This window comes from Gigantopelta aegis, chromosome 3 (genome assembly GCF_016097555.1).
Source record: "Gigantopelta aegis isolate Gae_Host chromosome 3, Gae_host_genome, whole genome shotgun sequence".
Classification (NCBI taxonomy): Eukaryota; Metazoa; Mollusca; class Gastropoda; order Neomphalida; family Peltospiridae; genus Gigantopelta; species Gigantopelta aegis.
The window spans coordinates 80081449-80095963 of NC_054701.1; the positions used below are offsets into that span (position 1 = coordinate 80081449).

Sequence of the window (14515 nt, forward strand, 5' to 3'; positions counted from 1 at the left end):
GTCAGACATATGGTTAAGGATCACACAGATTTTGAGAGGAAACCCGCTGTCGCCACTACATGGGCTACTCTTCCGATTAGCAGCAAGGGATCTTTTATTTGCGCTTCCCACAGGCAGGATAGCACAAACCATGGCCTTTGTTGAACCAGTTATGGATCACTGGTCGGTGCAAGTGGTTTACACCTACCCATTGAGCCTTGTGGAGCACTCACTCAGGGTTTGGAGTCGGTATCTGGATTAAAAATCCCATGCCTCGACTGGGATCCGAACCCAGTGCCTACCAGCCTGTAGACCGATGGCCTGCCACGCCGCCACCGAGGCCGGTATATTTCAATAAAAGCCTGATACATAAACACTATTAATAAACTAATGCGGTGCTCCATGTCTGAGTACACAGACACATTGATTTAGGTTTCTCCAAGAATTAAACTTTGTTTTTGTTTAACGATACCACTAGAACACTAATTTTCATTATATAATTGTGACATATAGTCTTAGAGAGGAAACCCGCTACATGCTTCATCTGCAGCAAGGAATCTTTTATATGCACAATCCCACATACATGATAGCACATACCACAGCGTTTGATATACCAGTTGTGGTCCACTGGTTGGAAGGAAAAATAGTCCAATGGAATGAATGAATGGCCCGAAAAATACATCGGCTATTGGGTGTCTTTTTATTCACCGACGGGGATCGGACCTAGACCGACCGCGCATCAAGGGAGCGCTTTAACACCGGGCTACGTCCCGCCCCTTTCTCCGAGTAACTGAAATTTGTATAATTATGCATCAGTGTATCTGGGCCCGTGCTTATAAAACTTTTAGAGTCCATACCCAATCTCCAATGACGTCACACGCATACAATTTGTATGACGTTGTCATGACATTAGTGTCTCAGACTGTTAGAGACTGAGTCTAGACTCTAAAAGTTTTATAAGCACCAGGCCTGGCTGGTCTTCTGTCTGCTAAATAAACACTAGGAAACTTCTTTTTTTGTTTTTAAAAACAAGAAAACAACCAGCATTATCCAATATTGCCGCGCTGTATTCAGTGCATTCTGGCCTATTGTTCCGTTAAAGGAACTATCCCGAGGTTTGCAGCTATAGTAATTTGTAACACGCATCTTGCTAAAGGTGAAGAATTTTGAGTTGTGGAATTCTGGACCTGGGCACAATTTCACAAAACACAGTAAGCCTAGTTTTGCACGTAAACGTAAATCTACGACTAAAACACAGTTCATATTACTATCGTAGTACAAAAAAAAAAAAGTTTTAAGTAGACATATTCTATTTTATTTTGTCATTAAAATGCTCCATCTTCCGTAATGATATAATTTTTCGTATGAAGTAGATGCCAATCACTTGTAAACGCATGCTCAGTATAACTGCTAGTCGCAGACGTAAACTTAGGATGTTTAGTGAAATTGCCCCCAGGCATGGAAATGTACTATTTCAACCAAGAAACTAACTTTTCTACAATGTTATAAGATAATCAATTGCCGGAACCATTTTGTACATTCCCATCATTTGATACTATTTTTTTTTTATGTACCGACCGATGTTCTTTTTCAATGGTAATCTTTGCCCGTTCAAACTGTGTAAACCCATTTTATTTTACCATGTCATAAGAAAGGTCCTTTAGTCTCAAGTATATTGGCCAAATCTTGGTAGTATCTTTTATACGAAGATATTGCTTCCATATCAATAAGTTTTATAACTGTAAAGAATGATAGGGTATGTTCCTTTAAAATTATTAGAAATGGAAGCGCAGCATATAATAGTGTTTGATGTTAAGTCTCTATTGCAAAATAATGATACTAGTAACAGCTTATCAAAGAACTGTCTAACACACAAGGCTGCGAATGTTTTAAATTCCTCTTTTTCTCTCTCTCAGTCCATCCATACGTCTCTCTCTCTACACGCACGCACTTACGAATGCGCACACTACAGACAGCCGTATGCACGCACCCCCATACACGTATGCACGTACGTACATACGTACATACATACAACCATGTACGTACACAAAAGATGTGGGGTTATGAATACAGTTAATTCATTTCAACTTATTTTCGTGCTTATATCCAATTAAGGTTCAAGCACTCGTATACAGTATGTTGTTTTCTACAGATGTAGGGGATGGACGTTGCCCAGTGGTAAAGTGTTCGCTTGATGCGCAGTCGGTCTGGGATCGATCCTCGTCGGTGGGCCCACTAGGCTATTTCTCGCTCCAACCAGTGCACCACGACTGGTATATCAAAGGCCGTGATATGTGTTATCCTGTCTGTGAGATGGTGCACATAAAAGATCCCTTGCTGCTAATCGAAAAGGAATAACCCGTGAAGTTGCGACAGCGGGTTTTCTCTCTCAATATCTGTGTGGTTCTTAACCATATGTCCGACGCCATATAACCGTAAATAAAATGTGTTGCGTGCGTCGTTAAATAAAACATTTCCTTCCTTCTACAGAAGTAACGTGAACAGACGAGAAACGAAGGCGACTTTGAAAGTCTTTATTCTAACATCATTATCACAGAATACAAAAACACACAGGCAAGACGTCATCTCGGTAGGCAAGATTTAACCAATGAACGAAGGGCTCAGACGAATCCGTCAGCTACTTTACAATAATCAGTTACATGTTGGCATGTCTAGGCTAATACAGGGATCGAAATACTGCCGTACCGACCGGTTTTAGCCGGCCAACATCGCCACGGGTCGGAAGATTTGTTTGCCTGTCGTCCCGCTGGATCGGTAGTTATTTACTTTTAAATTCACACATTAGCTCAATTTAGGTCATGTTTGGTCCGGTACGTTTTGATTAGGGTCAACAGAATTTATAGATTATTGGACAGAATATCCGGCAGGAATGTTAGCTAATTTCGACCCTTGTAATAGTCATTTACATATTATATTTAAACAGTAAAAAAAACGAAAACCATATATAATCTGTATATAAATGCGCAGTAGAAAACAGTTATGTTCTACTTAATATGTAAACAGCGGTAACTATTTGTTTTCTATACAATGTGTGCATGTAAAATCCCTTTCAAATTTAGTTACTGGCATTATTATTCCAGTTAAATAGAAATCCTATAAACACCATGTGTGTACAGTATAAACGAAGTAGGTCCTACTTAACATATAAACAGTAAAAAACTAATTACGTCTATATGATATATAAACAGTATAAAACAGACACATAATTATCATTCTGCTTATTGAACCACGAAGCGGAATATTTCATTAATCTAATACAGATATGAATATAATTATTATTTTTTACATGAATAAATGCATCACCAATTCACGGAATAACGTAAGCATCGGAAATGAAACAGGCGAAGCTAATACCTTGTCAAAAGCGATACGGCATAAACAGAGACATATTTATCCTATACTAATTGATGAATATCGATTCTTGCGCCATTTATTGATTTGTATAGTCGCCAGAACAGATCTGCGTTCAGTTGAGGCGAGCGTTCCGATGTGCTACTAAACGCTAGCCAGACTGGTGCTGGCGCTCAATGTTATATGGATGTGACAGGATGGAAACCAGTCAAATCGTTAGCGAGCGCACGCGACAAACAACCTATATAAAGAACGCAAGGCAACAGTATACACAGACTTCATGATCATTACAGGCGCTTCAATTATTCTCCGCTCAGTCATTTATTTCCTTCTTGGTGACGCAGGTATCTGTCAGCAAGCAATAACAGTTACAACAACTACTTAGTCGTCTCAATTTGGTGTCGAGACAGGCGTAAGATGAAAAACAAAATGTTTCCTGCTGAAAGTCTAACAGAAAATAAGAGAGTTAACGGCAATACGAACAGCTGAAAGCAAGAATTGATGGTGAATACGAGGATACAAATTCTACAATTAGGACGACATTGAAACGATTACACCCATTAATGAAAGCAGACGTCAACGATGTTGAAAAATTACTGATGAATTTCAGTATAAATATTCTAAGTTTAAGTGCAAATACGTAGACAATAAGGATATGCGAAAGCTAGATAGAAAGTTCGTGCAAGCCATTAATATCGGTGAAACTCAAATTTGAAGCCAAGCAAGAAACAAGAAAAATACAAGACAATGAACTCGTAATGAAGGAAACGACATGGATTGTTAATTGTCAACTGATCAATTAAATAAAGGGAACAGATGGTCACGCGAAAGAATCAGATAAACAAAGAACACATGTTGATTGTCAAAAAGCAAATACCCGGTAAACAAAAAAACAAATGTCCGTGGTGAAGAATCAGATAAGAAGGGGACAACTGTCCATGGCGAAGAATCAAATACACAAAGGAACAAATGATCATGGTGAAGAATAAATAAGTACACAAATGTCCTTTGTAAAGAATCAACCATATCACAACAAGTGCATAAATGTCCATGGCAAAGAATCAAATAAACAAGTGCACAAATATTCACAGTAAAGAATCAAATAAACAGGTGCACAAATGTCTATGGTAAAGAATCAAATAAACAGGTGCACAAATATTCACGGTAAAGAATCAAATAAACAGGTGCACAAATGTATATGGTAAAGAATCAAATATCAAGTGCAAAAATGTCCAAGGAAAGGAATCAAATAAACAGGTGCACAAATATTCATGGTAAAGAAATAAACAGGTGCACAAATATTCATGGTAAAGAATCAAATAAACAGGTGCACAAATGTCTATGGTAAGGAATTAAATAAACAAATGCACAAATGTCCATGGTAAAGAATCAAATAACAAGTGCAAAAATGTCCATGGAAAAGTGCATAAATGTCCTTAGAAAAGAATCAAATAAAGTGTTGATTCCATGGTAAAGAATCAAATAAACAAGTGCACAAATGTCCATGGAAAAGAATCAAATAACAAGTGCACAAATTTTCATGGAAAAGAATCAAATAACAAGTGCACAAATGCTCATGGAAAAAAATTAAATAAACAAATGCACACATGTCCATGATAAGGAACCATGATAAAGAAACAAGAAGGATAATCCGCCGATAGTAGCTGTTTCTTGTACCTGAACCCTACAAACATAATTCTAAATCCTGAGATTAAAAACAGACATGAACAAGTTTATAAAATGTCAGTGTGCATGATTTTTCTCGAAAAAAAGCATGATAAATGAAATTCTAAACGAAGGTTATATATTACAATACGTATTATGAATATAAAACTTGAAATGCATATACATGTGTAAAATACAATATACCTAGAAATATAACACAAATGGTACAAAACAAATAACGGTTAAAACCGTCATCTCGCTACACTATCTAATAACATAACCCCCTCCCCACGAAAAAAAAAAAAAAAAAAAAAATAAACACACGCCTGTCCCAAAATATCTCAAAATGTTCTGAACAAGAACAGCAATCCATCTCATTGGAATTGCAATTAAACATTAAACATATTATGTCGACATATATTGCTTAATATTTGGTGGGGAGTGTTATTTCCTAATGCAAAATACAAACACACAGCTTTATTAAAGGTGCATTCTTAAAGGTTCAAGTGTCATTTCGCTTTTGTTACGTTTACTTGTAATAAGTAACTACACCTTATACGATCCCACACATAAGCATTGCATGTATTAAGTAACCCAAGAACATCAAAATCGTAGTGTGTTTACAGTCAGCGTAATTGTGGTTTCCTGAAGATTCATTGGTGAAACATATAACGTACCTAGACAATATTCACCGAGTATTCATTAGAATAACAGCCAGTTTGTTGTTGTCAATATGCTGATACAATTCAAATTCAAACTGGAAGGTCATGTGTTAACGTGTTGATCACCCTTATTCGATTTTTTTCAGTGATGTAAATTTATAATATAGTGGTAAAAGAATATGCATGTAAGGATATTTTGTTTTTGCACTCATGTCGACTACTGTACACACATCAAGCTAAATATTGCGTACAAAGATAAATTCCATAAATACAACGGTAATAGAAGCCGCTATCTTTGTCACTTAACATACACGTGGCTATATATACAGCGGCCTCGCCTAATGAGGGTTGTCTATCTTCACGGCGGTTTTTTTAAAATTTAATTTATTTGGGTGGGGTTGGGGGATCGCCGTGTACGGTCACCACACCCCATCTAAAAGCCACCCCTGCAAAACACAGGTTACATCTAGTGATTAATATATTTTACATGACACAGATTAGCTGCTAAACGATTTAGAAGAATGGCGTGTCTCAGTATGAAAAATAATGTGAACGATCTATTGTAAATAGTTAAAGAACACAAAATGTACTCTAGATTACAACATTGACATACAATTATTAAAGGCGCAGACCCTAGTTTCAACCCGTAAAATGGACATTAAGTTTGTTTAAGTTACAAACATGTAACACATTTGGATAACGTTACAAGAGAGTGAATCAAGAGCCTGTGAAGTTGAAATGGTGAAATACCGTTAAACATAGACTAAAACTCGACTCCATAACTTTTACGTCTCAGACGCACGTGCGGTTTAAAAAAAAAAGAAAGTATTTTGTGGTATTAGAAACACCAGGGTGACCAGAAAAACTTCGGTTGTACAGAAATGGATTATCTAAACAATAAAATATAAGATAAGTTTGATTTCAGTGATCATAAAGGACTCTAATAGAGAAAAATATGCCTATAGTGTTTAAAAACTAGGGTAGGTCCCTTTAATGGTCTGTAGACGTTTTGTCCTTTGTTTGCTAGTGTCATACTCTCTTAGTATGTTTTGTCCTTTGTTTGCTAGTGTCATACTCTCTTAGTATGTTTTGTCCTTTGTTTGCTAGTGTCATACTCTCTTAGTATGTTTTGATCACAGATAATTTATAAATGTTGTTTGGGTAAATTTTGACAAAAGATACACGAAAAATTCGTGCAAATTTTATTATGCTTTGTAAAACAAAAATAAAATATGTATTTTGTAGCATATTATATAAAGAAAAATGCCGGAAATATCTAATGACCTTTAGTTAATTTTATTGATTATAAATTTCATAACCAATCTTAATAAACTAATATGTTGATTTTAGCGTCAACCACCAAATCAACATAATAGATTTTACAACAACGTTATCTATATAACCAATATCTATTTGTAATAAACAGTTAACATACATATAAAACTATTTGAAATTAAAACCTCTATGTATATTTTATCTATATTTATACATATTAATAATAACAAAAACAATTCTGCTTTTATTTTACAACTATTTGTTGAATTGTGCACAGATGTACAACATACCCGCTTCACTAATTGATATAACAATAATTACAACCTACATATATAATATATATAAATATTCATAACATACATCATGACAAAGGCATTAATATAACGTATATCTACATTGGCTGTTCCAGCATTTGGTCTTCGCCCCTGTATTAAAAATGAGATATAATGAAAACAATTTGATAGTAATTTAAGAAAACAATTTATTTACAGAGAAAGCTTTTGTAAAACATGCTATAAAAGCTGGTAGGCATTTAAAGCTTTAATAAGATCGTTTTTTATTCGAATTTTAGGATTATTTGGAATATAGTTATATGCCAGCTCATCTGTTCTCGTTTGTCGCACGCGGACTGGAAGAGACCCCTCCATGAGTTAGTATCAAATTGTGAAAATGGAAAAGCTGGAGTACACCAGAACGGGACATAGCCTAATAATAAAGCGCTCGCCTGATGCGCAGTCGGTTATGTTTCGTTCTAACCAGTGCACGACGACTAGTATATCAAAGACCGTGGTATGTGTTATCCTGTCTGTGGGATAGTACATATAAAAGATCCCTTGCTCCTAATGGAAAAATGTAGCGGGTTTCGTCTCTAACACTACATGTCAAAATGACCAAATGTTTGACATCCAATAGTCGATGATTAACAAATCAATGTGCTCTAGTGGTGTCGTTAAACAAACCAAACTTTAACTTTAACGGTACAAGACAAATCTAAATGACAAAAGTGTATTCCGTAATCAAAATCGTATCTCGGCACAAGAAGCGATGTTAGGCGAAGTCATGATTGCTTCCATGATCCACTATCAGGTGCTCGTCCTTAAGAGGACTGCCACTCCCCTTGGAGTCTGTAACATGATGTTTCATCCCTCTTGCGCCGCCCGTAGGAGGACTGCCATTCCAAAACTAGCTTAGAAACCCAAACTTGCACAAGACAGAGCTCAATGAAATATATACAGTTGAGATGGCATGCACTTATGGACTACTGTAAAACAGTGATGATATCAGGTGTTCGCGACAGTGAAGCGTATAATGCCCCACCGGTGTCATGAGAACAACCTAAGGCCATCAAGTCTCCAGTTGAAATGTACAAGATTCTCACTAAAAAGATGAAAAGGCATGTACAAGGTCAAAATAGGGAATTGCATCAGACAATTTTAGTCACTGATATTGTGAAATGGACTCTTGAGTATCTACCATAAAACGTTTTGAAGGCTTTCAGAAGTCATTGGATGTTATTACCCTGATCGATATGTAAACTACGGGAGGTTATACGAAATGGAAATTAATATATATATATATATATATATATATATATATATATATATATATATATATATTAATTTAAATACATGTATATACTATTTTGTTGCAATGAACAAGAAGGGTGCTCCAAAACTGATGTAACAAAGGCCGCGGTATGTACTATCCTGTATGTGGGATAGTGCACATAAAAGATCCTTTACTGCTAATTGAAAAAAGTCGCCCATGCAGTGGTGACAGCGGGTTTCCTCTCTCAATATATGTGTGGTCCTTAACCATATGTTGTACGCCATATAACCGTAAATAAAATGTGTTGAGTGCGTCGTTAAATAAAACATTTACTTCTACCTTTGAAGATTGCTGGAAAAGCTCAAAGTTAGAGTGACTTATAAAATAAAATGATGTTTGTCTGTCACACTGAGTGTGATATTGTGTGGGTGGGTGAATGCTTCAAAACATGTACAATATATACATATTACCCTTTGTGGAGTAAGTATTTGAAGTTTATTAAAGAGAAGTACGTGGTGTTTATCACCAAAACAAACGTTTGTAAAAGTTTGTGACAAACGTACACAGTAAATAAAGATAAGTCATACTGGTTCAAATACGTCCCCATTATTACTAATGTGTGAAGACATATTTAAGTTGCATTTACATACCAAACACCCCAAATAAAAAACAAAACAAAACAACAAACAAAAGACAAATTCCAAGATCGGGTCCGAGTTTTAGTGGTTTCAGTTATTTTCGTGGAATTGCTCCTTAAAGACAAATTGTACCAGAAGATAGTTGAAATTATTTGGTTTTTATTTATTTATTTATTTATTTTTATAAATATTAAGAAAATATTAAACAATGAGTGTTTTGTTGCATTATAATAATTTCATTTCATTTCCAAACTCATTTTAAATTCATTAGCATTTCTGATACCTCCATAAAATGCTGATTGAAAAAGCAAGAATTACTTTTAACATGCAGCATACAAGTAATTACCGTTTGGCTTTTTAACTCTTGATAAATACGATATTTACGTATTAATATAATTTGTTTAAAAACAACGGGGGGGGGGGGGGGACGTAACCGAGTAGCTTGATGCGTGGTCGATCTAGGATCGATTCCCGTCGGTGGGCTCATTTGGGTCATTTCTCGTTCCAGCCAGTACACCACGAATAGTATATCATAGGCCGTTGTATGTGCTATCCTGTCTGTGGGATGGTGCAATTACAATACCCCTTGCTACTAATGGAGAAATGTAGCGGGTTACCCCTTTAAGACTATATATCAAAATTACCAAATGTTTGACATCCAATCGCCGATGATCAATAAATCAATTTGCTCTAACAAACTTTAACTTTTGCTTATAAATAACCCACTAAAATCGAAACAAAGGGTTTTAAGTAAAACACAAACAAAGAAAATGAAAAACACTGAAACACAACTGGGTCATCAATTGCTATAAAAGAAACCCATAAACCTTTCTATACACAAAACGTAACAAATATGAACACAATTAATAATTGATCTAAAGACAATGGACGTCTCGGTTTGTTTTGCTAAGCTGTCATCACTACATATTCATCATAATATCATGTCAACTAGAACACTAAACAGTCTTTGCAGTCAGTGATATATGATAATGCGTTCACAGAATCGAAAAACAATAAATAACCCAATCAGATGGCTTCGAGCTGGAACATAAACATTTCGACTACACTCTCGTTAAATATCATACTGGCAGTAACATGGTAACTATTCCAATGTCAACAACAATAACAACAACATCATCACATTCAAAACCGCATCTCTGCACGCGTTCTATCGTATCACTTCCGCAGTTCTGCAACCACGTGTTCTGGAAAGACTAAACATGTCCTGCCCCTTGTTTGACAATACAATGAAGACGACAGTCCCTTCTAACACGTACCACAGTCTTTAGAAACACACCGTCAAACAAGGGAGTAGAAGGCCATGATGTCCAACGCTAGCCAACCAATGAAACAATCAGCCTTTGTATGACGTCATTTGCACGAATCAAATAAATAAAAGCAGGCAATCCCGATTCGAAATGAAAATGTAATTATAACCACGTGACGTCATAACCAATATGTATTAAATACAAAACACGGCTGACCGACAGCAAATACCCGGCATGCATCAGAGGTAGACGGGATTTCCCTCAGTGAGGTGCTTAGGTTTTTCACTCGGGTAAATCATCTGCTTGACTCTCTGCAAGAAAAAAAAAGAAAAGCATAAAGTGTAATCAATATTTAAGAATTAAACGTGGCATATAACGAAGATTTGACAAATTAGTTTTAATTTTAAACCGCCAATTTAGCGTAAAGGGACATTCCTGAGTTATTGACTAACAAAGATTTTTTAACGATTGCAATTACATTTTTCTGCATAAAATAGCAGTGGCTGTATATTAAACGTGTTTCTGATCGTTCTAACATTTGTACTAGGTTAAATTTCATTTTATTTTCAAAAATATATATTTTTTGGTACGTACGAAATTACTTGAGGACAAAATCCAGTTTGGGCTTCTTACAAATATTAAGACGACCAGAAACATATTGAATATACATGCACTGATATTCTAAACAAGAAAATATATTTAATATGTAAGTTTAATCGTAGAAATATTTTATTAGTCGGAAACATCTTACAATGCAGCAAACTCAGGGATGTCGCTTTAATAAACACTCTGGATGAGACCTTTTTGAGAATTTTTTTCCTTGAGCTTTAATTATTATTAATTAATTATTATTATTATTTTTGTTTTTTACATAACGTTATTTCCGAGGAAACCTGAATTAAGCAATACCAAAAACAAAATTTAAAGAATAAAAATTAGTTAAATATTCCACTGAGTTCAAAATACAAATTAATTATAATAAATATCTTACATCTTGAAATGACCCTCTGGTCTGGAATATGTAATAGATGAAGTATCCCAGAATGCAAATGAGAGATGAGCAGACGATAAGCCAACCGAGCGTCATTGACCAGATGGGGAAGTTGTACTTTCCGTACGCCGGCGGAGGAGCAGAGATCAGCGTCATGATAAACAGGATCTGGAAAATATCATATCAATATGTACAAGTTCGTAACTATAGTCCTTCCCACAGGGAACGCCCTTTTAATACTATGGAATTTACTACAAGTTATTTATTTCTGAGTAGATTGTTTTCTAAACTGGACACAAAACTTGTATTTTTTTGTTATTTCCAATACACTTTTACTTGTCTTCGTACGTTAAACCAAACTGACTTCGTTACAAAAAAACAACAACAAAACAAACACCCCCCCCCCCCCCCCCCTTCATATTTTTGTAGGATGATGGAACGGACTATAATCTAAAATCAGTAAAGGATTGGGTCTGTATAATACACTCGTGGCACAGTGATATAGGGTCTATTTCACGTTTTTCTCCCACCATCTTTTATATTTGTCTATCGCCCCATAACACGTGTAAAAGACAGTATGAGTGCCCCCCCCCCCCCCCAGTGTGAATGGCCCCCCAATATAAAATCCTGGCTACTGCAATATTCTTTTTCAGCTAGACAAAAAGTGTCCTTTTTATCGAGAAAAGACACTTTGTTTCGTATTTGCACAGAATACGCACACGTCTGCAAACATCAGACACTGTACAGAAGCAATATTTATGAAATAATAGGCTGTTCAAGTGATTCGTCAAGGTATGTGTGTTTGGGGAGTGAAGGGTAGGGTCAAAGATAATACTGTTGATGAATCAATAATGTTATATTATACACTAAAATGGCCTTTATTAAAGTTGAAAGGAGACAGTTTCAAAAATTGGGGGCAAAGAGAGCAATATCTGGCTCACTATTACAACACATTAATATTATATGAAACACTAAAATAGCCTTTATTAATGTTGAAGGGCGACAGTTTCAAAACTTGGGGACAAAGGGGGCAATATTTGGCTCACTATTACAACACATTATGAAAAGAAAAGTCAATACCTAAAAATCATTACATATTCAGCATTGTTTGGGCGATATATATCGGGTTTACCTACCAGTAAGAAAACTGGACTTATAAATGTCCATGTTATTTGCCAGAAAGGACCAGGGGGTGATCCAAGCATGCATTCGATATCTTGGCTGAAACGTTTCACTCCTGAAATAACAAAAGTAAACATAGTTTATGTTTTCCCTGGAAACTTTACAATGCATGGTAGACTAAAGACTTTGAGGGCATGTTCACCATTTTGAGGGTACTGTTTTTTATTACAGACAAAACATTAATAAAAATAAAAATAATGTGCTTCCTTTGATGAATAATTGGCAAAATATATAACAGTGATAATTAATTAATTAATTAATTAATACATTTTCTGAGTGTTTTATAATGGCAATTTTAGAATTTATTATTGAAAAAGGCTTGTATAGTTTCACGGCAACATGACTGATTAAGGCCAGATGGTGCTAGACTATTGAACCATGGTGCCGCACCATGCTAAAACAAGTTAGGAAAACACTAGGTTATATGACTGTATATGAGGATACTCATGAATACATACTGTTTAAAAATGAAAAACAACATTACTGGCGATTTGATGGAAATTTTAAAATGCAAAAAATATACAAGAAGTATTTTTAATACATCTCTTAAGGACTAACAATGAAGACTGAAAAATGGAATTACATGAGTTGTTAATTAATGGTCTATTCATGCAAGATATCTCATTCTATATCAATTGATAACACAGCATAAATATTCATTAGAAAAAGAAAAGAGAAAAAAATAGCTTCACATATTAAATGATAACTGAAATAAAAGTTGAATGGGTAAACTACACAACTACTCACCATAAATCCACGACACAGCGGCTGCTTCAAAGAATACTACCAAAAGTATTGAGATTGGGGCTCCATATGTGTCAAACAACTGAACTACATAGATACCACCCTGAAGAAAAAAAAAATTATATGTATTATATTGTGCTTATAGAACAGATTAATGCATTTACTACATTAATATTATGACTAGGATTTTGATCTTTTCGTTAATTAAACATGTTATTTAAATATAAAGAAGTTATTGAGATGTAATGGAAATAAACAAGGTAAGAAGATATTTCTTTGTCGGACACCTATATTACATGCAGAATGTTTCAAATGTTTTTTTTATTATAATCCAGGACACCATATAGAATAAAAAATATTTCATAATACAAAAGTAATAATGAATCTCTTCTACTGTTGACACTGCTACATGACGAAATCTATAACAAAATGAATACTAACGTAAGTTGTGGTTACAAGTCCTCCCACAAAACAGAAGCAGATCAAACCAGCGACGAAAAACTCTCTTCGTTTCCTTAATACAGGGTACTCGTCCAGAATGCCCGTAATAATGGCTTCCAGTCCTCCAAACTGTAAACAAATATATTCATGATTTATTTCATATTATAATTTTGTTTTGTGCAGGGATAGAACTTTAATTAGGTACGGTGACGAATTTGTCGTTCCCACTGTAGCGTCTTAGTAGGGTGGCCACTAGACCGAATATTTCTGTCTTGCACTTAAGCTACTTCTCACTGCCATGTGACTGGTTTAACAATTACCGTGATATGTACTGTCCTGTCTTTGGAAATGTTTTCTTTAACGACTCACTGAACACATTTTATTTATGGTTATATGGCATGTCTTTGTAAAAGTGCATATAAAATATACGTTTTATCTAATGAAAACATTTAGCGGGTTATCTCTAAAGCTATATGTTAGAAGTAATAAAAGGTTGACATCAAATAGCCGATGAATAATAAATCAATGTGCTCTAATGGTGTCGTTAAACAAAATAAACTTCACTCGACTTTATCACTAACCAATATCAAATAACCGTTAATCCCTAATGGACAGAGGAAACAGCCCAGGCCATAGAAACAGAGCGAGGGACAAAGTTGGCCAACTTTCTGTTATCACAACTTCTACGATTGTCCAGTTTGGGAAATTACAACACAACCATCGAGTTGACCAACTTCGTCATGACAGCAT

At 35.2% G+C, this 14515-nt stretch overlaps 1 protein-coding gene across 1 annotated transcript in view; it reads right to left on the minus strand.

Moving 5' to 3' along the window:
* Positions 1-10646: 10646 nt before the first annotated feature.
* LOC121366144 (sodium-dependent serotonin transporter-like) overlaps positions 10647-14515 on the minus strand; it is a 36811-nt gene continuing 32942 nt past the window's right edge. The window contains exons 9-13 of the mRNA XM_041490710.1: positions 13766-13894; positions 13328-13427; positions 12535-12635; positions 11399-11566; positions 10647-10718 (exon numbers count right to left, since the gene is read on the minus strand). Coding sequence (XP_041346644.1) covers positions 10647-10718; positions 11399-11566; positions 12535-12635; positions 13328-13427; positions 13766-13894 — 570 coding nt within the window. The remainder of the gene's footprint in view (positions 10719-11398; positions 11567-12534; positions 12636-13327; positions 13428-13765; positions 13895-14515) is intronic.